The sequence below is a fragment of the Bos mutus genome, chromosome 6, assembly GCF_027580195.1.
Source record: "Bos mutus isolate GX-2022 chromosome 6, NWIPB_WYAK_1.1, whole genome shotgun sequence".
Lineage (NCBI taxonomy): Eukaryota > Metazoa > Chordata > Mammalia > Artiodactyla > Bovidae > Bos > Bos mutus.
In genome coordinates this window covers 103,451,816-103,477,564 of record NC_091622.1, presented here as the reverse complement: position 1 = coordinate 103,477,564, position 25,749 = coordinate 103,451,816, and the positions used below count along the sequence as shown (strand labels likewise).

Sequence of the window (25,749 nt, the reverse complement as noted above, 5' to 3'; positions counted from 1 at the left end):
ATAGTCCCTTGAAATACATTTATTTTAGAATATTGAACAAGCCTTCTATTCCCAGAGTAAATCCCACATGGTCATAATGTATTTTCCTTTTTATATAATGCTATAATCAATTTGCTGATATCTCATTTACAATATTTACATCTAGGTTCATGGGGAATATTTATAGTCTTCTTGTAACTTTCTTGTGTAATTTTGGTATCAGAGAAATGCTGGCAATGTAAGTTGGAAAATGCTCCCTCCTACTCTGCTTTGTGGAAAAATTTGTGGAGAACTGGTATTATTTTTAGCATATTTGATTGAATTGACCACTGAAGCCACTTGGGCATGCAGTTCTTTGCAGGAAAGTTTTTAACTATGACTTTGATTTCTTTAATAGACTTGATCAATTCTGTCTATCTGTTTTTTCTTAAGTAAGAAAAACCATGTAAATCTTAAATAACATTTCGTCATTTATGTTTCAAGAAATTTCTCTGTTGCATTTCACTTTTCATGTATTTGGGTTATCAGTTCAATTCAGTTCAGTCACTCAGTCATGTCTGACTCTTTGCAACCCCATGAGCCACAGCATATCAGGTCTCCCTGTCCATCACAACCTCAGAGTCCACTGAAACCCATGTCCATTGAGTCGGTGATGCCATCCAACCATCTTGTCCTCTTTCGTCCCCTTCTCCTCCTGCCCTCAATCTTTCCCAGCATCAGGGTCTTTTCTAATGAGTCAGCTCTTCACATCGGGTGTCCAAAGTATTGGAGTTTCAGCTTCAACATCAGTCTTTCCAATGAATACCCAGGACTGATTTCCTTTAGGATAGACTGGTTGGATCTCCTTGCAGTCCAAGGGACTCTCAAGAGTCTTCTCCAACAGCACAGTTCAAAAGCATCAATTCTTTGGCACTCAGCTTTCTTTATAATCCAACTCTCACATCCATACATGACCATTGTTAGGCTCAGAGTGACTATTTCCAACTCTTACATTTTCAACAGAAGCAGAATTGTTTGAGGTCTTTATAAGAATTATGTTGCAGAAAGACAGGTGCTGATGAGACAGATGGATTCGATTGGAGGGGACAGGATAACACTGATGAGGATGTGAACTTTCAGCTGGGTTCTAAAGGACAGGTAGATGTTGTGCAGTACAAAAGGGGGAAAAGCATTGCAGGAAATGGAATTGTATTTTCCTAGACCCTGAGGTAAGAAGGAGCTTGTCACATAGAAAGAACTAGAAGGAAGCTACATTGGCCTGATAAAGTAGACAAGGAGAGGGAGCCTGGAGGCATGGCAGGGCCAGATCATGTGGTTCTTGTATACCAACCAAAGCTTTGGACAGTGTGAAATTTTAATGAGCAATATTGGCCTCAGATAAACAGGAAATCCTGGAATCCTTTAAGAAAGCAGCACTGTCTAAATGAACTTAATCAGCCTGACATGCCATTTGGATGTTTATCCCGTTTCACATATTGACTGTAAAATGCACTGGATTCCAATCCTGTGCTTTCAGTTAGCACTTTCCATCATTCTCTAGAAAACTTTCCGAAGGTCTTTTTTGTTAATCTGTTACTTTATTTTTTTTTAATTTTATTTTATTTTTAAATTTACATAATTGTATTAGTTTTGCCAAATATCAAAATGAATCCGCCACAGGTATACATGTGTTTCCCATCCCGAACCCTCCTCCCTCCTCCCTCCCCATACCATCCCTCTGGGTCGTATTAGCAAGGTGAAAAGACAGCCTTCAGAATGGGAGAAAATAATAGCAAATGAAGCAACTGACAAACAACTAATCTCAAAAATATACAAGCAACTCCTACAGCTCAACTCCAGAAAAATAAATGACCCAATCAAAAATTGGGCCAAAGAACTAAATAGACATTTCTCCAAAGAAGACATACAGATGGCTAACAAACACATGAAAAGATGCTCAACATCACTCATTATCAGAGAAATGCAAATCAAAACCACTATGAGGTACCATTTCACACCAGTCAGGATGGCTACGATCCAAAAGTCTACAAATAATAAATGCTGGAGAGGGTGTGGAGAAAAGGGAACCCTCTTACACTGTTGGTGGGAATGCAAACTAGTACAGCCACTATGGAGAACAGTGTGGAGATTCCTTAAAAAGCTGGAAATAGAACTGCCTTATGATCCAGCAATCCCACTGCTGGGCATACACACTGAGGAAACCAGAAGGGAAAGAGACACGTGTACCCCAATGTTCATCGCAGCACTGTTTATAATAGCCAGGACATGGAAGCAACCTAGATGTCCATCCGCAGATGAATGGATAAGAAAGCTATGGTACATATACACAATGGAGTATTACTCAGCCATTAAAAAGAATACATTTGAATCAGTTCTAATGAGGTGGATGAAACTGGAGCCTATTATACAGAGTGAAGTAAACCAGAAGGAAAAACATAAATACAGTATACTAACGCATATATATGGAATTTAGAAAGATGGTAATAATCTGTTACTTTAATCTGACACATTTCACATGAAGTAGATTTCTGCTACTGGTACATCATTTATTTCTGTACCTCGTCATAACTTCAGACATGCAGATGACACCACCCTAATGGCAAAAAGCAAAGAGAAATTAAAGAAACTCTTAATGAAAGTGAAAGATGAGAATGAAGAAGCTGGCTTAAAACTCAACATTAAAAAAAATGATTTAAAAAATGAAGATCATGGCATCTGGTCCCATCACTTCACGGCAAATAGATGGGGAAACAATGGAAACAGTGACAGACTTTATTTTTTTGGGCTCCAAAATCACTGCAGATGGTGACTGTAGCCGTGAAATTAAAAGACACTTGCTTCTTGGAAGAAAAACTATGACGAACCTAGATAGCATGTTAGAAAGCAGAGACATTACTTTGCCAACAAAGGTCTGTATAGTCAATGCTATGGTTTTCCAGTAGTCATGTACACATGTGAGACCTGGACAATAAAAAAATGCTGAGCACCAAAGAATTGATGCCTTCTAACTGAGGTGCTGGAGAAGACTCTTGAGAGTCCCTTGGACTGCAAGGAGATCAAACCAGTCAATCCTAAAAGAAATCAGTCCTGAATATTCATTGAAAGAACTGATGCTGAAGCTGAAGCTCCAATACTTTGGCCACCTGATGCGAAGAACTAACTCATTTGAAAAGACCCTGATGCTGGGAAAAATTGAAGACAGGAGAACAGACGGCAGAGGGCGAGATGGTTGGATGGCATCACCGACTCAATGGACATGAGTTTGAGCAAACTCTGGGAGATAATGAAGGACAGGAAAGCCTGGCGTGCTGCAGTCCACAAGGTCACAAAGAGTCAGACATGACTGAGCAACTGAACAACAGCATCAGACCTTCTGTATTTACTCACCCAATTAAGCTTCCCCTGCTTTTCCTCTTATGCAGACAGGTGAGATCCTACTGGTCCACACTGGAACAGTGTCTTACATACTTTAATAAAACAAGTCTTCTGTTGCTATTAATGCTATTTGTATCACCAAATAAAAAGAAATTATCAGATTGACACAGCAGTTTCATTTCATCTCAAATTAATATGTGTGTGACACCTGATTTCATCTCCAAGGTAAAAAGCCAAAGGAACATGAATTACCCTAAGGAATACAGACAGAGGCCAGTCATCCTGCTTATCTCTGCTTTTCATGGCTTTTCTGCAAACTCTAATCAAAGAATGATGATGGAACTCTGAATCATCTGGGGCCATGTACAGCATGTCCATCCGTTAGTTGGTCTTTCATTTATGGATGTATTTCATTTCTCATTCAGTGATGAATTGATACAATAATAACTAGCTCATATCTATTTGGAATTTGCTCTGCATCAGCCCTTGTTCTAAATGACTCCCATATGTTATCTCGCTATGGGGTAAAGGCTGTTATTATCCCAGGGGATCTGAGACATATGCAGAAGCTAAGTGCTTGTCCAGTGATAAACAGCAAAGGTGGCCACTGAGATTCAAAGCCAGGATTCTGTGACTTCAAACTCTGCTATTCTGATTCCTTGAGCATCTCTATCTAGACCAGCTTCATGCTAATCCCTGAGGTTTTCACCCTGACCTAGTCATATCCTTGTTTAAAGAGCTCACAGTCCAGTGAGGGCAATGGGCATGTATATCCTTAATTACAATATGGCCTGATTAGTGCTGTAGGGGACAAACAGACAAGGGTTTGGTAAGAATCCAGAACAGTGATATGCTTGGTGAGAGGGGGAAAGAAGGGAACTGAGGATCAGGAAGGGACTTGATGAACATTCCACAGTGGGTGTAAAATTTGGTCTGTGTTTTGAGGTATAAATAGGAGTTCATGATTATAAAAATCTGGTAAAGATTATCAGGCAAGTCACTGAAGATTAAAAATAAAGCATGTCCTATTTTTTCCTGTTGGCATATACTCAGTTGCTCATTCATGTCTGACCCTATGGACTGTAGCCCACCAGGCTCCTCTGTCCTTGGGGTTCTCCAGGCAAGCATACTGGAGTAGGTTACACAACAGGCATAATAAAGACAGTGGCCAAAATATGAGGAAACTGGAACCTAATTTTTTATAAATTTTTCATGCTAAGAAGTTTGACTTTTATTCTAGAGTATACAGAAAAATTTGGAGTGATTTTAATTAAGTAATTTGAACATATGAATGATAATAACACAATGTTATATTGCATTTATAGAGCACTTATTTTCTGCTTAATAAATACATGCAGAACTTCACTTTTTTCTTCTCCATAACATGATGTGGCAGATACAGTTATTCCTTTTTAAAGATGAAGACAATCGAGGCAAAAAGTAACAGGTCAGACAGCTTGCATGAGGCTGTCATGGCAGTAAGCCTAGCCTGAATCATCACCACATTCACACATTCCGTCTCTTTTTTTTCATTGATGCTACTGACTTAGAAAAGTGTTGCAGGAGCAGGTTCAGTTCAGTCACTCAGTCGTGTCCAACTCTTTGCGACCCCTTGAACTGCAGCACTCCAGGGTTCCCTGTCCATCACCAACACTCGGAGTTTACCCAAACTCGTGTCCATCGAGTGTGTGATGCCATCCACCCATCTCATCCTCTGTCATCCCCTTCTCCTCCTGCCCTCAATCTTTCCCAGCATGAGGGTCTTTTCCAATGAGTCAGTTCATCACATCAGGTGGCCAAAGTATTGGAGTTTCAGCTTCAACATCAGTCCTTCCAATGAACACCAAGGACTGATCTCCTTTAGGATGGACTGGTTTGATCTTGCAGTCCAAGGGACTCTCAAGAGTCTTCTCCAACACCACAGTTCAAAAGCATCAATTCTTCATCGCTCAGCTTTCTTTATAGTCCAGCTCTCATATCCATACATGACCACTGGAAAAACCATACCTTTGACTAGATGGACCTTTGTTGGCAAAGTAATGTCTCTGCTTTTTAATATGCTGTCTAGGTTGGTCATAACTTTCCTTCCAAGGAGTAAGCGTCTTTTAATTTCATGGCTGCAGTCACCATCTGCAGTGATTTTGGAGTCCAAAAATATAAAGTCAGCCACTGTTTCCACTGTTTCCCCATCTATTTGCCATGAAGTGATAGGACCAGATGCGGTGATCTTAGTTTTCTGAATGTGGAGCTTTAAGCCAACTTTCTCACTCTCCTCTTTCACTTTCATCAAGAGGCTCTTTAGTTCTTCAATTTCTGCTATAAGAGTGGTATCATCTGCATATCTGAGGTTATTGGTATTTCTCCCAGCAATCTTTATTCCAGTTTGTGCTTCATCCCGCCCAGCGTTTCTCATAATGTACTCTGCATATAAGTTAAATAAACAGGGTGACAATATACAGCCTTGATGTATTTCTTTTCCTGTTTGGAACCAGTCTGTTTTTCCATGTCCAGTTCTAACTGTTGCTTCCTGACCTGCATACAGGTTTCTCAAGAGGCAGATCAGGTGGTCTGGTATTCCCATCTCTTCCAGAATTTTCCACAGTTTTTTGTGATCCACACAGTCAAAGGCTTTGGTGTAGTCAATAAAGCAGAAATATATGTTTTTCTGGAACTCTTGCTTTTTCTATGATCCAGAAGATGTTGGCAATTTGATCTCTGGTTCCTCTGCCTTTTCTAAAACCAGCTTGAACATCTGGAAGGTCACGGTTCACGTATTGTTGCCTGGCTTGGAGAATTTTGAGCATTACTTTACTAGTGTGTGAGATGGGTGCAATTGTGCGGTAGTTTGAGCATTCTTTGGCATTGCCTTTCTTTGGGATTGGAATGAAAACTGACCTTTCCCAGTCCTGTGGCCACTGCTGAGTTCTTCAAATTTGCTGACGTATTGAGTGCAGGAACAGGTGGGTGGGGTTAAACATCCCCAGGCTAGGGTGCATGAGGGGCTGTCATTAGTCCAGACAGTTATGAAAGAGGATCAGAGAGAAGAGGAAGATTCTGGAAGGGAACAATGATGAATCAAGAGTTAATCAAATCATCAAAGCATGGGCTTCCCAGGTGGCGCTAATGGTAAAGAATCTGCCTGTCAGTGCAGGAGACACAAGAGATGCAGTTTCAGTCCCTGGATCCGGAAGATCTCCTAGAGTAGGGAATGGCATCCCATTGCAGTAATCTTGCCTGGAAAATTACATGGGCAGAGGAGCCTGGCAGGCTACAGTGTGTAGGGTTGCAAAGAGTCAGACATACCTGTGCAACTGAGCACACATCAAAGCGTAGACTGATTTCTGACTCTTGCAATTGAGCAGACCATTGGCAGAGACTGGGAACCCAGGAGAAGGGGCAGTTGGAGAGGGGTGATTTGGCTTGGACATAGTAAGAATGCCATGCCTGTGGGGCTTCTGGGTGGAGGTGTCCAGATCTGGCCATTCTACTGGCTGGGATGTGCAAACTGAAGTGAGACTCAGTGGACAGGAGGCCTGGGCTCTGGCCCCAGCTGGGCTGGAAGCCATGGAACGCCTCCAGTAGGCTTCAGCTTCCTCACCTACAAAATGTAGGAGAGAAAGGAAATGACCTTGAAGGTCCCCTCTAGGCTGAAATGTGGTGATTCTATATTCCCAGTCCAGAAGGACACAATTACCTGTGGAAGCCAATCCTGGAAGCCAGTCAACTTGTAAGCTAGACATTGAATAGTGTGTCACACTCCACTGCAGCAATCAAAGCCTTCAGGAATATTCATAGAGCTAAAGCAGCAGGCTAATAATTATAACTTAGGAGGTTTCTGGGAGTTTTTCCATATTTTTAGTCTAATGAGGAAGTAGCTCTGCGTGGTGAGCCGAAGGTGGCAAAATCCACCAAAGGCATATTTTCATTGCCTTGAGGCGATCTCTTTCATTCGACACCCCATGTACTTGCTTTTCTGGAAGGCCAATTCTCTGATGCCACTTGGAATCCAGACTCACTTTCCATTTAAAACCTGCATTGGCAGAATTGCTCAGCTGCTGCTAGAAATGGTTGATGGGAGGTAGGGCTGATCTTTTCATGCCCCTGGTCATGCTGGAGAAGCCGCTTCCATGGAGCCTGGTGTCAGCCCAGGGTATTCATTCATGGGCTCACAAGTATCCACAGAGCATTCAGCATTCACTGGGCACCATGAAGGACCCTGGGGATGTAGCGAGGAAGGCTGCTGCTGGGGCACTGTGATTCAAGAGCCACTTTTATTAATGTGCATGTTAATGGCAAACTACACATTCTTTCGGATTATGTCAAAACCTTGATTTCCTAAATTTAGCATTCTTAGACCTTCATAAACATTCTTGATTTGGGTTCCAATTAAATTTGCAGATTTAATGCATTGACTTTGGAGAGATTTTGTACTATAAGACATGTAAAGTATGTACATATATACTACATGCTAAGTCACTTCAGTCTTGTCTGACTCTTTGCAACCCTATGAACTATAGCCCACCAGCCTCCACTGTCCATGGGACTGTCCAGGCAAGAATATTCAAGTGGGTTGCCATGCTCTCCTCCAGGGGATCTTCCCCACCCAGATATCAAAACTGCATCTCTTATGTCTCCTGCATTGGCAGGCGGGTTCTTTACCACCTCACATATATGTAGTGTGTGTGTGCATATATTTTTTATGATACATTATTTTTCTTTTCATCATACATGTAAAGATGGTATAACATGGTGGGAAATGTATGGATATTGAAGGAGACAGAGCAAGGCTCTGGTCATCATTCTGGATGACACTGGAGAATGAGGGGAGCCAGGCTTCCAATGAGACTTGGGACCTTGATAGGTCTGTCACCGCTCCAAGCCTGGCTTCCTCTTCAGTTCAGTTGTGTCCGACTCTTTGCAACCCCATGGAATGCAGCACGCCAGGCTTCCCTTCCATCACCAACTCCTAGAGCTTTCTCAAACTCATGTCCATCAAGTCAGTGAGACCATACAACCATCTCATCCTCTGTTGTCTCCTTCCCCTCCTTCCTTCAATCTTTCCCAGCCTCAGGGTCTTTTCCAATGGAGTCAGTTCTTCACATCAGATGGCCAAAGTATTGGAGCTTCAGCATCAGTCCTTCCAATGAATATTTAGGACTAATTTCCTTTAGGATGGACTGGTTGGATCTCCTTGCAGTTCAAGGGACTCTCAAGAGTTTTCTCCAACACCACAGTTCAAAAGCATCAATTCTTTGGCACTCAGTTTTCTTTATGCTCCAGCTCTCACATCCATACATGACTACTGGAAAAACCATAGCTTTGCTTCCTCAGACGGAGATAATGATCATTTTCACCTCCCAAGGTCCTTCTGAGGTTAAAAGGAGATCACGCACATGCAGCTGCAGATAGTGCTCCATAAATATTAGCTTCCCTGAGGAGTAAATAATAGAGGTAGAGAAACCTGAAGAGCTTCTAGCACATGGTAGATGCTCAGTCAATGGCACATTAATAGCACAGCTCTTAGCATTGTAAAGAAAGCCACTGCTTATGATAACAGTGGGATAGTGGTATTGAGTCCCCTCTAGAAAATTGTAAGAACAGCCTTCCACACTCTTCCACTCACCACCTAGATGGCCCTGAACTTGCCCCTTTACCTCTCTGTGTCTCTTTTTTCTTCATCTGTGGTTCAGGGTGCTTTAAGGATGTGTGCTCAATGGTGTCTGACTCTGTGACCCCATGGACTATAGCCCACCAGGCTTTGCTGTCCATGGAATTTTCCAGGCAAGAGTCTATACTGGAACAGGTTGCCACTTCTTACTCCAGGGGATCTTCCCAACCCAGGGATCAAACCCGTGTCTCTTGTGCCTCCTGCATTGGCCTTCTCTGTGTCCCAAATCTCTCCTTTCTCTTATAAAGTCATCAGACACTGAATCTAGGAAGGGTCCACCCTGAATCCAGGATGATTTTTATCTTGATGTCCTTAATTACACATGCGGAGTCCCTATTTCTGAATAAGGCCCTGTTTACAGATGCTGGAGGTTAGTACTTGGATATAGTCTTTTGCGGACACTATTCACCTTCCCCGGTGGCTCAGGTGGTAAAGAATCTGCCTGCAAAGTGGGAGACCTGGGTTGGATCCCTGGATCAGGAAGATCCCCTGGAGAAAGGAATGGCTACTCACTCCAGTATTTTTGCCTGGAGAAGTCCATGGCCAGAGGAACCTGGTGGGCTATAGTCCGTGGGTTCACAAGGAGTCAGACACGACTGAGCAACTAACATTTTCGCTTTCATTCACCCAACTACACTCTACCTCCTCATCTGGAATGTGGAGATCATTGTAGCACTACTTCTATTGGGTGACTGGAAGAATGAAGGAAGCTGTATGTGTAAAATCCTTAACACAGCACCTAGCAAACTGTTTCCACACTCATTCATTCATACATGAAATAATGGTGGCAGGTGTGTGTCTTGTACCTGTCCTTCAAGTTCTAACCCTCTATGACGCCCTCACTTCTAAGCACTGGTTCCAGGGCACTACAGCAGTCATTTTGGTGGCATATGGATTGTGACATAAATGTTGTTTATGTTCTCTCAGCCCCAGGTGTGCAAGGGAAGGGAGATTGCCACCTTCTCTGGGAGTGGAGTCATAGGCTGCAGATAGTTGTCACTTGGCTCGTCAGGACAGCCAAGACAGAACTGGTCAGATGCTGCTTCTACTATGAATTCCAGATGGGCTTGGGGCAATCAGGCATGACAAGGCTTTATGGGGACAGCTGGACACACAGCCTCTCCTGTAGTCCTGAGCGTGTCCCTGCCTCCGGCCTGGTCTGAGCACGTGGGCCGGGCCAGCAGCTGTCAAAGTCCTGGTTCTGCACAAGCCTGCACGACTGTCTCCTTTATCAGAACCCTTCGCACAGAGGGAAGAAGGACAAGTGCACAGATTGGGGTGCAGGGAAGGAAGCCCCTCTGGGTTGGAGCCCAGCCTCAGGCTCCCAGAGTGGGATGCAGAATAGCACAGCTTAGTGCCCCGAGAGGCTAGGAAATCAAATGTTCGCTTGCCAGATGTTTACTAAACCGGTACAACTACCACCTTTGAATTCAGGTTGATCTAGGATGGATAGGAAGGGGAAGATGGAAAGATGCCCAGAATGCCAAGCTCATAGGGTCTGGAGACTGATGAGTCATGAGGCTGAGGAGGTTGGAATTTAGGATGGTCCCCAGGCTGACTGGGAGGACAGTGAGAAGTTGAGTTTTATGAAGAGAGGACATTTCAATGCCAATTCTACTAACAAAAACCATGCCCAAGATTTCCAGAGCACTCACAATGGACCAGCCTGGTATTGGGCTTAGCTCTTAGCCAGCATTTTTCCTTAATACTCATAAGAACCCTGTGAATAGACTGTTTATTATTGCTCATGCTTTACAAACTGAAGCAAAGAGAATGTGTTAACCCAGCTGCAATCACACCAACCTTCTTCCTATTCCCCAGCACACATACCACTTGGTGAGGCTCAAATAAACCAAAATGACATTTCCCCAAACTCCCAATAACATCTTCCCCAACGTAGACTGATTATGGTTTTGTACCCAAACGTTGATGCAAAGCTTACTTCAAACTGGAATTTGACTAGTATGTAAGGCACACCTCAGCTCTGCACTCTCTCCTGTGTGACTTCATGTGCTCTGCTGTCCCTCTCTGAACCTCTTCGGGAAAGCGTGTCAAATGATAATATGACCCTGGGGGTTGTCGTGAGGAGGAAAGGAGAATCTTTGGGTGCAGTTGTTATAAAATACAAAATAAATGGTGTGGGTTGCTGGAGGACAGCTAGAATTTGGCCGAGGGTCAGGTTCATTGATGGTAAGAGTTGGACCATAAAGAAAACTGAGTGCGGAAGAACTGATGCTTTTGAACTGTGGTGCTGGAGAAGACTCTTGAGAGTCCCTTAGACTGCAAGGAGATCAAACCAGTCAATCCTAAAGGAAATCAGTCCTGAATATTCATTGGAAGGACTGATGCTGAAGCTGAAGCTCCAATACTTCGGCCATCTGATGTGAAGAACTGACTCATTGCAAAAGACTCTGATGCTGGGAAAGATTGAAGGCAGGAGGAGAAGGAGGCGACAGATGACAAGATGGTTGGATGCATCACTGTCTCAATGGACATGAGTTTGAGCAAGCTTCGGGAGATGGTGAAGGACAGGAAAGCCTGGCATGCTGCATTCCATGGGGTCACAGAGTCAGACACGACTGAGTGACCGAACAACAACAGGTTCAAGTGTCCAGCTGCCCACCTAGAGCCAAATTCAAGCATCCTTTATCTACCCTTGTCTGCCTCCTCTGGCCCTTCCTGCCCCCACGCCATCTGAATGCCAGTCTGAAAACTGAGATGTTTTTAGTCACAACATGTCCTGGTTCCCCATGACAGAGCTTGGCTGCTCTGACACCTATAAAATGGAATTACATCTGTAAATTAATTTTCTAGAAATGACCTGCATTTCCCAAGACTTTCCTGGAAGCCAGTGTGAGCAATTAAAGCTTGAGATGCACTCCTGGCCTGGTGAATTGGGGGTGATGCAGTGATGAACCTACCTTCCAGCAGATTAGGAAGCAGCAGGACCCCAGGGGACCCCAGGACAGCTGCAGCCCCCTGAGGAGTGAGGGTCCATCCCTCTGGGGGCTCCACCCTCCACTGGTTTATTACAGAGGTAAAATTCACATAACATAAAATGAATTGTTTGCAAGCAAACACAGTGGCGTTTAGTACCTTCACCACATTGTGTAGCCACCAGCTCTGTCTAGCTCAAGAACATTCATCATCCCAGAGGAAACCCAATGAGCAGTTGCGCCCCATCCCCCCACCAGCCCCTGGCAACCCCTGATCAGCCTTCTTTCTCTGTGCATTTACTTATTCTGGGTATTTTGTATTGATTCCCACCTATGCTAAAATAACGTTGTACTGAGACTAGACTAGGCACCAAGGGCTCTAACCATTCTGGTTGTTGGGACATCTGACTTGGTGTTGGTGCCAAAGCAAACTGACATTTACCTAGCTTCTCAGCCCCTTAGGAGTGAACCAAATCTGGCCTCTGTACCCCAACACCAAGTTAAATCTCAGAGACAGAGTTTTGGGTGAAGTAGGAAAGAATAGCTTACTGCTTTGCTGGATGGATCACAACCTGGAATCAAGATTGCCAGGAGAAACAGCAAAACCTCCAATATACAGATGATAGCACTCTAATGGAAGAAAGTGAAGAGAAACTAAAGAGCCTCTTGATGACAGGGAAAGAAGAGAGTGAAAAAGCTGAATGTTGAACTCAACGTTCAAAAAACTAAGATCATGGCATCCGGTCCCATCACCTCATGGCAAATAGAAGGGGAAAAAGTGGACACAATGAGAGATTTTATTTTCTTGGGCTCCAAATCACTGCAGATGGTGACTTCAGCCATGAAATTAAAGATGCTTGGCCCTTGGAAGTAAACCTATGACAAACCTAGACAGTGTATTAGGAAGCAGAGGCATCATTTTGCTGACAAAGGTCCATATAGTCCAAGCTATAATTTTTCCAGTAATCATGTACAGATGTGAGAGCTGGACCAGAAGGCTGAGCACCAAAGAATTCATGCTTTTGAATGGGTGGTGCTGGGCAAAACTCTTGAGAGTCCCTTGGACAGCAAAGAGATCAAATCAGTCAATTCTAAAGGAAGTCAGTCCTGAATATTCATTGGAAGGACTGATGCTAAAGCTGAAGCTCCAGTACTTTCGCCACCTGATGCAAAGAGCCAAGTCATTGGAAAAGATCCTGATACTGGGAAAGACTGAAGACAAAAGGAGAAGGGGTGGCAGAGGATGGAATGATTACATAGCATCACCGACTCAATGGATATGAAATTGAGCAAATTCCAGGAGATAGTGCAGAGAAGGAAATGGCAACCCACTCCATGTTCTTGCCTGGAGAATCCCAGGGACGGGGGAGCCTGGTGAGCTGCTGTCTGTGGGGTCGCACAGAGTCAGACGTGACTGAAGCGACTTAGCAGCAGCAGCAGCAGCAGCAGATAGTGAAAGTCAAGGAAGCCTGGGGTGCTGCAGTCCATGGGGTTGCAAAGAGTCAGACACGACTCAGCAACAGCAACAACAACAAATTGCTTTTCCAGGCAAAGGGGGCCACAGTGAGCAAATGCCCTCAAAGCTGTGTGTCCCCACCTGGAGTGGGTAGTGAGGAGTCTTATAGTAATGGTTCAAAGAGGGTGACAAGCTCACGGACATTTTGCTGATTGGTTATTGGTGAGGTAAGTGAGGTCCGCATCATCCACCTTCTGGTTCTAACCAGTCTGGGTCTACTTGCTTGTGGGCATCAGGCCCTTGGGCTTCCCAGGTGGTGCTAGTGGTAAAGAACCCCCCTGCCAATGCAGAAGATGCAAGAGGTGCAGGTTCAGTCCCTGTGTTGGGAAGATCCCCTGGAGGAGGGCATGGCAATCCACTCCTGTATTTCTTGCCTGGAGAATGCTATGGACGGAGGAGCCTGGCGGGCTACAGTCCATAGGGTCGCAAAGAGTCTGATACAATGGGAGCGACTTAGCACAGCACATCAGACCCTTAATTTCTCCCACCTGGTGGGGGTTTTAGTATCTGCAGAAGAGCTCCAAAATGTTATGTGTATCGCTTGGGAGGGGACCAGGACTCTGCCCCAAGGCTGCATTATTGTTTCTAGTCTGTTCCTCCCTTGTCTCTGCATCCCCTCCCATCCTTGCTTTGCATCTGTTTGAAACTACAGGTTGGAGCTAAGGGAAGGTCACAGACACTGAGTGAAGCTCATTTCCTGTCATCAAAGAATCAGCGGGCACAGAAAGTCTTTGTGCCCAGGAGCCCCACAGGGTCCTGCTCCGTGACGGTGTAGGCTCTTCCTCTTAACTCAGACTTTATTCCCCATGCTGACCATGATTCATGCTCCACCAAACCCTCCTCCCTGCCTGCTTTCCCTGACTCCCCAGCAGACCGCCCTCTGCAGCGGGGCGCCCTGTCTGTATTCTGCCCCAGGTGTCACATGGGGTTGCTTGCAATGCCTGCAGCTTGTCTCAAGCTGGCTTGTGACTTACAGATGGTAGTAACTATGTAGCATCGTCGATGGGATGTGAGCCTCACAGTCCAGCTCCTGGCCCCATGTCCTCCTTCTTGGGCATGATGCATGTCAAGTGAGATGCCCAGTGATGTCTTTTGTCCTGTCTTTGGCAGCGCCGGAAGTGTTCCAGGTGTATGTGGACGGAGGCCCTGGGTACTCCTACCCCGTTGACTGGTGGTCCCTGGGTGTCACAGCCTACGAGCTGCTGCGGGGCTGGGTAAGATGTGTGTCTGTGTGGTGAGCATGGGGACTGTGGAAGTTGGCGGGGGAACTCAGGTCCTACCAGGCTTGGGTAGAGTCGGACGGCCATGTCCCATGGGTGGTGCACCATGCTGGCAAGGAGCCCTGGGTGTCTGTCCTGATGGCCCATGTGCCAGCTCCACTGTCCTGAGTGTTAAAAAGCTCTTAACCAGCTTCTGGTCCAGGCCCTCATTCTACTTGTGCGCAGAGGGATGTCAAGGGGAAGGGTCTCTTGCTAAGCTCAGCCACGAATCAGTGGCAGCTCAAACACTCAAAGCACCCCAATCTCATGATTTCAGCCCACAACATCACGTACTCATGCTCGATCAGACTCTCCTGCTTGTTTTTTGCTATTGTTATTTTTGTCCCAATCTTCCCCAAATACTTAGCTCAGTGTCCTATAAAAGTGGGGCATTCAGTGAGTATTTTTGTTTTATTTCATTTAAATTTCATAACTAAAGATGACTAAGGGAACTCTTTGGCAACTAATAGCTCAGTTTTATTTTAGCAGGAAGAATTATGTTAAACTAATTTGGAGGCATATTTTTTCTATACAAATATCATTTGAAAAGGATGCCACTTAACCTCTCAGGACCATGGCTTCCCCCTTATACAATAAGGATAATAACATCCTTCCATTCTATTCTGTGGCACTGAAGTTATCCCAGGATCCACGTGCCCAGCTGGGACACACGGCTTTCATATTAGTCGCCTTACAGCATCAAAGAGTCGGGAACACCTTAGTGACTGAACAACACAATGACACCTTATAGGTCTGGCACCCAGCACACGACTGTGGAGAGTGAGTTCCCATCACCGGCTGCTCTTTTAACGTTATCCCACGGTCATCTGCATATTTAAGCTGGCAGTCAGCACTCCTGGAGGTAGGGGCTCCCAGTGCAGGGTGATGAGGGATGGGAATGAATGAATGATGACAGCTAGGTGAAAACCATCCAAGCTATGTGAGTGTTATTCATTATCGCCCTGTGGTTCAAGCAACTGTTCTCTGCTGTTGAACTCAATTATTTCCCCTGAGTTCCTCAAAAAACGTATTATGGCACGTGGTTTTTTAAGAATGCAAAAAATAATATAGGTGATCTTGTGAGTTTTCTCAGGCACTGAATGAAAACTACCTCCCACAGGCTTGCCTAAGGCTTACCTATGGGCTTTCCTGGTGGCTCAGAGGGTAAAGAATCTGCCTGATTCTTGAGCTGCCACCGATCCACAGCTGAGCTTCGCAAGAGACCCTTCCCCTTGACATCCCTCTCCCCACAAGTAGAATGCAGGAGTCGCAGGTTCAACCCTTGGGCCGGGAAGATCCCCTGGAAGAGGGCATGGTAACCCACTCCAGTATTCTTCCCTGGAGAATGCCCAGTTTTGCTGCAGCTCTTGAATGGTCTGGGCTGGTGGTTGCAAAGCACAGGATTCCTCAGCCTCAGCTCTATGGTTGCTTGGGTCTGGATACCATTTTGTGTGGGGGGCTGCCTTGTACATTAGAGAGTATTTAGCAGCATTCCTGGCCTCTAACCACTAGAGACCAGCTGGAATCACCCCCACAACTGAAATGTTGCCAAATGTTGCCAGACGTCCCTTAGGGGACAAATTATCCCCAGTTGAGAACCACTGCCAGAGTACTCAAGGGCATGAGCGAAAGGAGATTCTGAACGTCAGGCCACATTGTGCCCATGACCTGGCACAATGCGCTTTGCATGCAGCCGCAGGTAGAGCCCTAAAATCCACACTATGGCACCGTGAAGACTTCTACCCTCTCTGCTTCCTCCCAACCACCTCCCTCACCTGGTATTACCCTTGGCTTTGACTCCAGTCAGCATTTCTCCTTAAGGTTCAGTAGACAGAGAAGGTGGGGGTGATGGGAAATAGAGGAGGGTTATGGAGGTCCTAGGGTTTCTCAGGTGGCTCAGTGGGTAAAGAATCTGCCTGCAATGCGGGACACCCAGGTTCAATCCCTAGGTCAGGAAGATCCCCCAGAGAAGGGACTGGCTGCCCACTGCAGTATTCTTGCCTGGATGAGTCCGTGGACAGAAGAGTCTGGTGGACTACAGTCTATAGGATTGCAAAGGGTCAGATGTGGCTGGAGCGACTGAGCACACACACACACATGCATGGAGGGCCTACAGTTTGCAGCAGAACTAAGAACCTCTGGATGCACGCCAAGTGGTGGGCTCAACCACAGACACGAGCATCTATTGGTTTATTAACCCAGCAAAGTGAGAGAGGTGGCCCTTGAGTCGAACGCTGCCTTCCTGTCCCTCAGTGAAGCAGAGAGATCGCTGAGCTGGAAGTTAGAAACCTGGGGTGAAGTGAACTCTCTGACCTTGCTCCTCCAGTTCCCATAAAGCAAGGGATTTTCAAGCTTTGCTTCCTAAAAGCAAAGGACTGCAGGAATGATTCAACAGTTCATAGAGGGAAAAAGATTTCTCCAGCTGCTGGAGCTTTAAGCAACCTGGGGAACTGTTCTTCACTTGCATCTGTTCTATGTTTTGGATTTTGAGCAAAAAGATTTTGGGGGAAAAACATTGGATGAGATGGTCCCCAAGGCCCAGCTCAGCTCTAGCAGTTAAAATAACAGGTCTGTGGCAATTCTTTTCCTGCTTATTCTGTTTCTTGGTAAATTGGAATTTTTGTAAACTGGGTTTCCTGGAATAGACACACTTGCACTCCATAATGAGTCTATCAGGTGCCCTGCTGCCAAAATCACTTTCACCAGCTGAACAGGTAATTACATCACCTTAAAAATACTGCTGGCTTCCCTGGTTCGATGCGGGAGTCCCGGCTCTGATCCCTGGGTTGGGAAGATCCCCTGGAGAAGGGAATGGCTACCCACTCTGGTGTTCTTGCCTGGAGAATTCCATGGACAGTGGAGTCTGGCGGGCTACAGTCCATGGGGTTTCAAAGAGTCAGATAGGACTGAGAGTCTAACACTTTCACTTTCATAAATACCACTCGGTTTTCTTAGCACATCCTAAGACCAATGAGTGAGACCAAGCCTCAGTAGAACTCTTGACCACAAGTCGGTGGAATATTGATCTTAATATTGAACAATATTCTCGTCTCCACAACCACCCAAACAGATCAAGGCTGAGCCTGGAGCTTCAAGATGCAGTGCAGATTTTAGTCATAGTGTTCCAAATGCATTTCCAGAAGTATTTAACTGCTATATTAGCCTCATGGCTGATTATGGTTACTGTTATTCTCATCGTTGTTTTTATTGGTCTGGTTCCCTCCAGAAGTCGGGGGAGAGAGAGAGAGGCTCTTTGAGGGGCCTGGGGGGGCAAGTAAAATTCATAGATGCCTTGAAATAGCCAAGTAGGAAATAGAATGAAGCGTAAATGATAACAGAAGTCTGTACACTTGTTGGCTGATTCTCCAGTTGGGTGCTTGAGTTCCCGTCTCTGATGGAAAGAGCCGCAAAGGAGAATCTGGGTCTTTGGGGCATTGGGAAAGTCACTTTTTGTCTTTCAGCCTCAGTTTTGCAAACTAAAATGAAGAGGTGAGCCAGCACCCTGACACCTGCAGTAGCTGGGTTACCAGGGCAGGGCTTGGACCGGAGTCAGAGAAATGGCCTTTTGAGAGGCAAAAAGATGGGAAGAAGCGATCCTGAAACGATCCTTAAGAGTTCAAAAACCAGAGTCTCAACCCCTGAAGGCTGGTCTTTGGGTGGTGGCATGAACTCTGGTTTCCTGAACCCCCTCCCGCACTAAGACAGCAACCCTCTACCCCTTCCGTGCACCCAGCAGCCCCTGTAGGGGCCCCCCAGCATGCACCCCACACCCGAAACCCCTCACTGCCATCTTTTCCATGAAGAGCTGAGAGGGGTCGGGACCCTGTCTGTCTGCTCACACCAGAAGCCTGGTCTACACAGCACTGACACCTCCCAGAACAAAGCAGAAGTCAGACACCTTCCCTAGAACTCTGCCTGAGGATGGCTAGGGTAGTGGTCTTAGTCTGCTCGGGCTGTTGTGACCAAGTCCGACAGACCAGGCGGCTTAAACAATAGAAGCCTGTTCTCTCGTGGCTCTGGGGCCTGGAAGTCCAAGTTTAAGGTGTCTTCAGGGCTGACTCCTTCTGAAGTGAAGGAAGTGGTGAAGTGGTGAAGGAACCTGCCCCTTTACACCTCACATCAAGATGCTTCCTCATTGCTAGAAGACGGCCGTCTTCTCCCTGTGTCTCCTTGCTTGGTGTCTCCTCTATGTCTATCTCCCTGGGTACTAGGGTCTTTCTCTAGGGTTTCCCCTGTTTACAAGGACACCAGTCATATTGAATTGGGGGGTCCCTGCTAATGACCTCGTGTAAACTTGATCACCTCTGTAAACACCCTGTCTCCAAACAAGGCCACCTTCTGAGGTGCTGGGATTTGGACTTGAACATATAAACTTGAGGGACACAATTCCCTCTGCGACAGTAGTGCTCAGAGGTGAGCTGGGGGTTGATACTGCCTGAGCTTTAATGTCGATGTCATCACATTCTAGCTCTGGGGCTTGGGGCCTCCGGCTCATCTGCTGTAAAGTGGTCATATTGTGTGTGCCTGCTAAGTCGCCTCAGTCATATCCAAGTCTTTTCAACACTATGGACTGTAGCCTGCCAGGCTCCTCTGTCCATTGGATCCTCCAGGCAAGGATACTGGAGTGGGTTGCCAGGCCCTCCTCCAGGGGATCTTCCCGATGCAGAGATGGAACCCAGGTCTCCTGTCTCCTGCATTGGCAAGCGGCTCTTTACCACTAGCACCACCTGGAAAGCCCAGGTGGTCACATTCACAGTAGCCAGCTCATGGAGATGCTGGGAGCTTTGTGTCACATCCCAGATGCTCTCAGTGAATATTCACTCTCATTTCTAATTGTGGTGGTTGTTCCTGGTGAAACGCAAAGGGATCCTGCAACATGAAAGCAGGCAGCAGCTTTGGGTGGAAATTTTAAAACTGAAACTGTACTCCACTGCCTATTAAATTCAAAAATGTTTGAAGCCAGATTTAAAGAATGTTAGTGTAGCAAGCTGATTAGACTTTCTAGGGAGTCCACGGGTTTCCCTGGTGGCTCAGATGGTAAAGAACCCACCTGCAATGCAGAAGACCCCGGTTCAATCCCTGGGTCAGGAAGATCCCCTGGAGGAGGGCATGGCAACCCACTCCAGTATTCTTGCCTGGAGAATTCCATGGACAAAGGAGCCTGGCGGGCTACAGTCCGTGGGGTCGCAAAGAATCGGATATGCACGCACACACAGGGAGCTCATGGTTTGGGGTTTTGCCCTATTGGGCGGAAGGGAGATTCCCAATTCAGTAAAACAGATGAGAGAGGAGGCAGCCAGTCAGGAAGAAGCCCCTTTCTAGGTGGATGTATCAGAAGGCACAGGTGCGCCCATGTCGGCAGGCATCTTCCTCGGCAGGGGGGGTGGGGGGGCAGGGCCCATTTGGTAGAGATACAGGCACTTCCTTCCAGGGAATTGTATCCAAACCAGGGCTCAGGATCACCTCCCTTTTCCCAGCTGACGTCTCCAGTTGCTGCAGCCCCATGGTAATCCAAGTTCCACGAGGTTGGAGCTGGCCCTTTATGCACCATGGGAGCCCAGCACGGTGTTTAGGTTGACGGTCCGTGTTCCATCAGCAACTTTGAATGATCTGACCATCATCTTTGTTGTCCTTCTGCTCCGGGACCTGCTGGGCAGCAGATACTGCTCGGTGCCCTGAGGACAAAGAGATGTAGCTTTTGTAATCCCACCTACCAGGAGCGCCCCCCACCGCTTCGCAGGAACTCCATACCAGTCAACCAAGGTCACATGGATTAACAATGAGCTCATTCCTCCAGATTTCTCCAGGATCAGTTTGGTCATTGAAACATACACACTTAGGAAACAGTTGCCTGCTCCAGCCCTGGGTCATGTGACCCTGATGGAAACCTGGAAGCTTCCTGGAGTACACAGCCAGGTGGAGGGTGAAGAAGAGGCTCTGAAAGAGCTGTTCTTGGGTGGGAGGGGTGGAGGGAGTCAGCTACTGTTCAGCCACTTCCCCAAGGTCCCAGTCAAAGGAGCCTTTCCAAGCTTTGAGAGGTGTTTGGAGGCCAAAAAAAGAAAAGAAATCTGCCCACTCCAATGTCAAGAGAATGTGTCAGAAAGCTCAGTGCTCTGCCGTGCTGGGGAATTGGTGAACAGGGCTTAGGCATCCTTCTGGTGCAGAAGAAAGGATGGCAGGGGGAAATGGCCCAGCCTCCCTGCTTCCCTCGCCCAACCAGACCCAGACTTGGTGATTCCTGCCCTGCTCACTTGTGGGGCGGCTCAGCCAGGGCAGGGAAGATGCAGCCAAGCCTGCCAGAGGGTGGGGGGCTGTGAATGGTGAGAGCCACTCCTCTCTGCAGGCCTAGGTCTGGAACAGAGACTCTGGGGTTAGGCTGTAGGGTATGGGTCCTGCCTCTGCCGCTTCCTGGCTATGTGACCTCACCAATCACTGACCCTTCTGGGGCTGTAAGAGAACACCCACCCACTGGGTTCCTGCACTGGTCACTGTTGACATTAGGGTCCAGGCCACCTGCTCAGCCATGTAATTGGAACACCCACTGTTACCTGCAGGGAAAGAATAAACCACCCCTCATATTGACACAGTTTTTTTTATATATTATTTATTTTTGATTTTCAGTCACTAAATCATGTCCAACTCTTTGTGACCCCATGACTGCAGCTGCATGCCAGGCTTCCCTGTCCTTCAGTATCTCTCAGAGTTTGCTCAGACTCCCATCCTTTGAGTCAGTGATGCCATCCAACCCTCTCATTCTCTGTCGTCCCCTTTTCCTCCTGCCCTCAATCTTTCCCAGCATCAGGGTCTTTTCCAGTGAGTTAGCTCTTTGCATCAGGTGGCCAAAGTTTAATTATTGAACTATAATTTATCTACAATGTTGTCTTAATTTCTGCTGTACAGCAAAGTGATTCAGTTATGCATATATAGACATAGATTTAAGTAGATACAGATACATACATTCTTTTCCATTATAGTTTATCATGGGATATTGAATATAGTTACCAGTGCTATAGAGCAGGACCTTGTTGTTTATCCACTCTATATGTAATAGTTTGCATCATCTAATCCCAATCTCAGTCCATCCCTCCCCTACCCTGTCTCTCTTGGCAACCGCAGGTCTGTTCTCTGTGTCTGGTGTGTGGATGGCCGTCTCTGATGCTGTCTGTTGTCCCTTGTTGCAGAGACCATATGAAATCCACTCGGCCACGCCCATCGACGAGATCCTTAACATGTTCAAGGTGGAGCGTGTCCACTACTCTTCCACGTGGTGCAAGGGCATGGTCGCCCTGCTAAAGAAGGTAAGGGGGCAGCCGCCCGTCTACCTGGCCAGGGAGCTGGTCACTCAGTGCAGAAACAAACAGACCAGCCGACTAAGGAACGAGAGGACGAATGGAGGGACAGTGGTGAAAATACCAAAGTCAGCGGGGTTCTAACATCTCACGGAAGGGCTCTCACCATCTCACTTCAAGATCACAAAGCCGCTGGACAGAGCGGTGTGGCCCGAAGTAAAATCTGGGATGACAAAGACCTCAGACTTTTTTCACCCCGCTACCAACTTCTAATAATTAGAAATATTTAATGTATATGGTTCTTTAAAATTTTTACAAATCATCTTTTAACTCACTGAGCTTTAAGAAATTGGGTATCTCCTGACTTTTCCTAGGAATTGTTCAGTTCAGTTCACTCAGTCATGTCCGACTCCATGGACCGCAACACGCCAGGCTTCCCTGTCCATCACCAACTCCCAGAGCTTGCTCAAACTCATGTCCATCGAGTCCGTGATGCCATCCAACCATCTCATCCTCTGTCGTCCCCTTCTCCTGCCTTCAATCTTTCCCAGCATCAGGGTCTTTTCCAGTGAGTCAGTTCTTTGCATCAGGTGGCCAAAGTATTGGAGTTTCAGCTTCAGCATCAGTCCTTCCAATGAATATTCAGGACTGATTTCCTTTAGGATTGACTGGCTGGATCTCCTTGCAGTCCAAGGGACTCTCAAGAGTCTTCTCCAAGACTACAGTTCAAAAGCATTAATTCTTCAGCTCTCAGCTTTCTTTATAGTCCAACTCTCACATCCATACATGACTACTGGAAAAACCATAGCCTTGACTAGATGGACCTTTGTTGGCAAAGTAATATCTCTGCTTTTTAATATGCTGTCTAGGTTGGTCATAGCTTTTCTTCCAAGGAGCAAGTGTCTTTTAATTTCATGGCTGCCATCACAACTGCGGTGATTTTGGAGCCCAAGCAAATAAAGTCTGTCACTGTTTCCATGTTTCCCCATCTATTTGTCATGAAGTGATGGGACTGGATGCCATGACCCTAGTTTTCTGAATGTTGAGGTTTAAGCCAACTTTTTCACTCTTCTTTTTCACTTTCATCAAGAGACTCTTCAGTTCTTCTTCACTTTCTGCCATAAGGGTGGTGTTATCTGCATATCTGAGGTTATTGATATTTCTCCTGGCAATCTTGATTCCAGCTTGTGCTTCATCCAGCCCGCCATTTCACATGATGCACTCTGCATGTAAGTTAAATCAGCAGGGTGATGATATACAGCCTTGACATACTCCTTTCCCAGTTTGGAAACGTCTGTTGTTCCATGTCTGGTTCTAACCATTGCTTCTTGACCTGCATGCAGATTTCTCAGGCGACAGGTAAGGTGGTCTGGTAGTCCCATCTCTTGAAGAATTTTCCAGTTTATTGTGATCCATACAGTAGAAGGCTTTGGCATAGGCAATAAAGCAAAAGTAGATGTTTTTCTGAAACTCTCTTGCTTTTTGATGATCCAACAGATATTGGCAATTTGATCTCTGATTCTTCTGCCTTTTATAAACCCAGCTTGAACATCTGGAATTCTTACTAGTAGAATAAAGTAGTGGGTCTCCAAGTACAGTCCCTGGACCAGCATCACCTGGGAGAGGACGTTGGAAATGCGGTTTCTCAGGCTCCACCACAGACCTGCTGAATCAGAAACGGCGGGGTGGGCCCCGTTGTTTGTGTTCTGATAAGCTCCAGTTTGGCATAGGCAGTGGGTTTTGATGCCCTTCTTCAGCAGCTGGCATTTGGCTAAACTCGCTCAGAATCCTCCGAGACGCAGGATTGAGCCTTGCGTGTGGTCGGCAGGTGTGTGCGCATGCTCAGTGGGCACCAGTTACCTTTAATGAAGGAACTGTGAGGATGGCAGCCAGTGCTCGTTGGGGGAATGTTGTGTTCTATACTCTGCTCATTTAGTCCTTACAGGCCCTTCGAGAGGAGTCCTGTTATTACCCCTATACTAGAGATGGGAAAACTGAGGCTTAGAAAAGCAAAATTATTCACTCAAGCCCGCAAGGCTGTTAGAGGGCAGCAGAGGACTTGAGTCTAAGCTCTCTGAACTCTTTGCCTGAAAAATCCCATGGACAGAGGAGCCTGGCAGGCCACAGTCTAAGGGATTGCAAAGAGCGACTAACACAGTCATTCATTCTCTGAACTCGAGATGTCAGCTCTTAATCCTTCCACTGCTGCAGATTAGCAGTCCCCACCCTTGCTGGCACCAGGGATCAGTTTCATGGAAGACAGTTTTGCCATGGACCTGGGCGTAGGGGGATGGTTTGGGGATGATTCAAGCACATTAGGTTTATTGGGCACTTTATTTCCACTATTATTATTTCAGCTCCACATCAGATCATCAGGCATTAGATCCTGGAGGCTGTGGACCCCTGCTGTAGACAACTTGGGGAATTACTCATTAGTTAAATTGCTTAAGGGGAGATTGAGCTCCTGGATTTTAGACATCAGTGGTCCTTAACCCCAACTGCTGATTGGAATCACCCAGAAGCCTTACCCACCTGCCAACACTGCCTCCTGCACACCCAGGGAGTCAGAGAACTAGCTTCTACCCTAAACCATAAACTTCACCCCCAGGCATTGAAATAGCATCTCTGTTTAAATCTGCACCTGCCTTTTGGGGGGGCAGCTCCTAGAGAGAGGCCCCCATGATCAGCAGGTAGCATCTGCCAGGTGTCCAGCCTACTAGCTGGAGTGACGGTGAGAGCCGCCTGGTGAGGGGGTCCTGATTCCAGCCACCATCTGCCAGCGTCTGGGCATGCCATCCTGCCAAGAGGTGTCCCAGGTCCTCACCAACCCCCTTTGGGTCTCATCTTAATCAAGAACCAGAAGTGGAAGAATTACCATTATTCCTCCTGCTTTCAGAGGAAACATGTTTGTCTCAGTCAGCAGCTCCTCTGAAGCTACATGGCTACCGAGTGGCTGTCCCAGGGCTGGGTCCTGTCTTTCATTTGTAGCCGCTGTGTTCTTAGCATCAGACAAGCCAGTGTTTTGAAACCTGAAAACCCCTCTGGATGCAATGTAATACGATACAGCTAATTTTTTTCCCTTTTACTGCATCACCCCTTATTAGCAGAAACTCTATTTGAGGAGAAGCTAAAAATGAGATCTTGGCTACAAACGAGACTACTCCGTCAGGCTGCAGAGGTCACCTCATAGCTGTCCAGGGGAAAATTTTATTATGCATCCCATTACCAAGCTGAACGTTCCAAAACGAGACAGCTGATTCTTTTTATTTTTAATTGGAAGCCTCTGCAGACATCATTGGCAGGTAGCACATCCCAGGGTAAGAGTCCTTGAGGGGAGCATGGAGGCTGAAAAGCTAGTCCCAAAGAGGCCCTTGCTGGTTGACCTTGGGGAAGCCTAGCCTCTCAGCTCCTCCCTGACTGTAAACAGGTATAAGCATACGTGACACTTCAATAAGCAGCCCTGGTGGCTCAGTGGTCAGGAATCCACCTGCCAATGCAGGAAACGCAGAGTTGCGGGTTCGATCCTGGGGTCACAAAGATTCCCTGGAGAAGGAAATGGCAACCCACTCCAGTATTCTTGCCTGGAAAAATCCCATGGACAGAGAAGTCTGGCAGGCTACAGTCCATAGGGTCACAAAGAGTTGGGCCTGACTTAGCAACTGAGCATGTACAATGCTTCAACACAAGCAGCCCAGACAGGGCACAACATTCATGGAACGTGGAAGCA

The 25,749-nt window shown here is 46.5% G+C and overlaps 1 protein-coding gene across 2 annotated transcripts in view; it reads left to right on the top strand.

The window, feature by feature from the left end:
• Positions 1 to 25,749, top strand: part of STK32B (serine/threonine kinase 32B) — a 407,675-nt gene that overhangs the window by 348,797 nt on the left and 33,129 nt on the right. For both annotated transcript variants that reach the window (XM_070371877.1, XM_005893204.3), the window contains 2 exons: positions 14,585 to 14,688; positions 21,915 to 22,031. In XM_070371877.1, the coding sequence (XP_070227978.1) occupies positions 14,585 to 14,688; positions 21,915 to 22,031 (221 nt within the window). The remainder of the gene's footprint in view (positions 1 to 14,584; positions 14,689 to 21,914; positions 22,032 to 25,749) is intronic.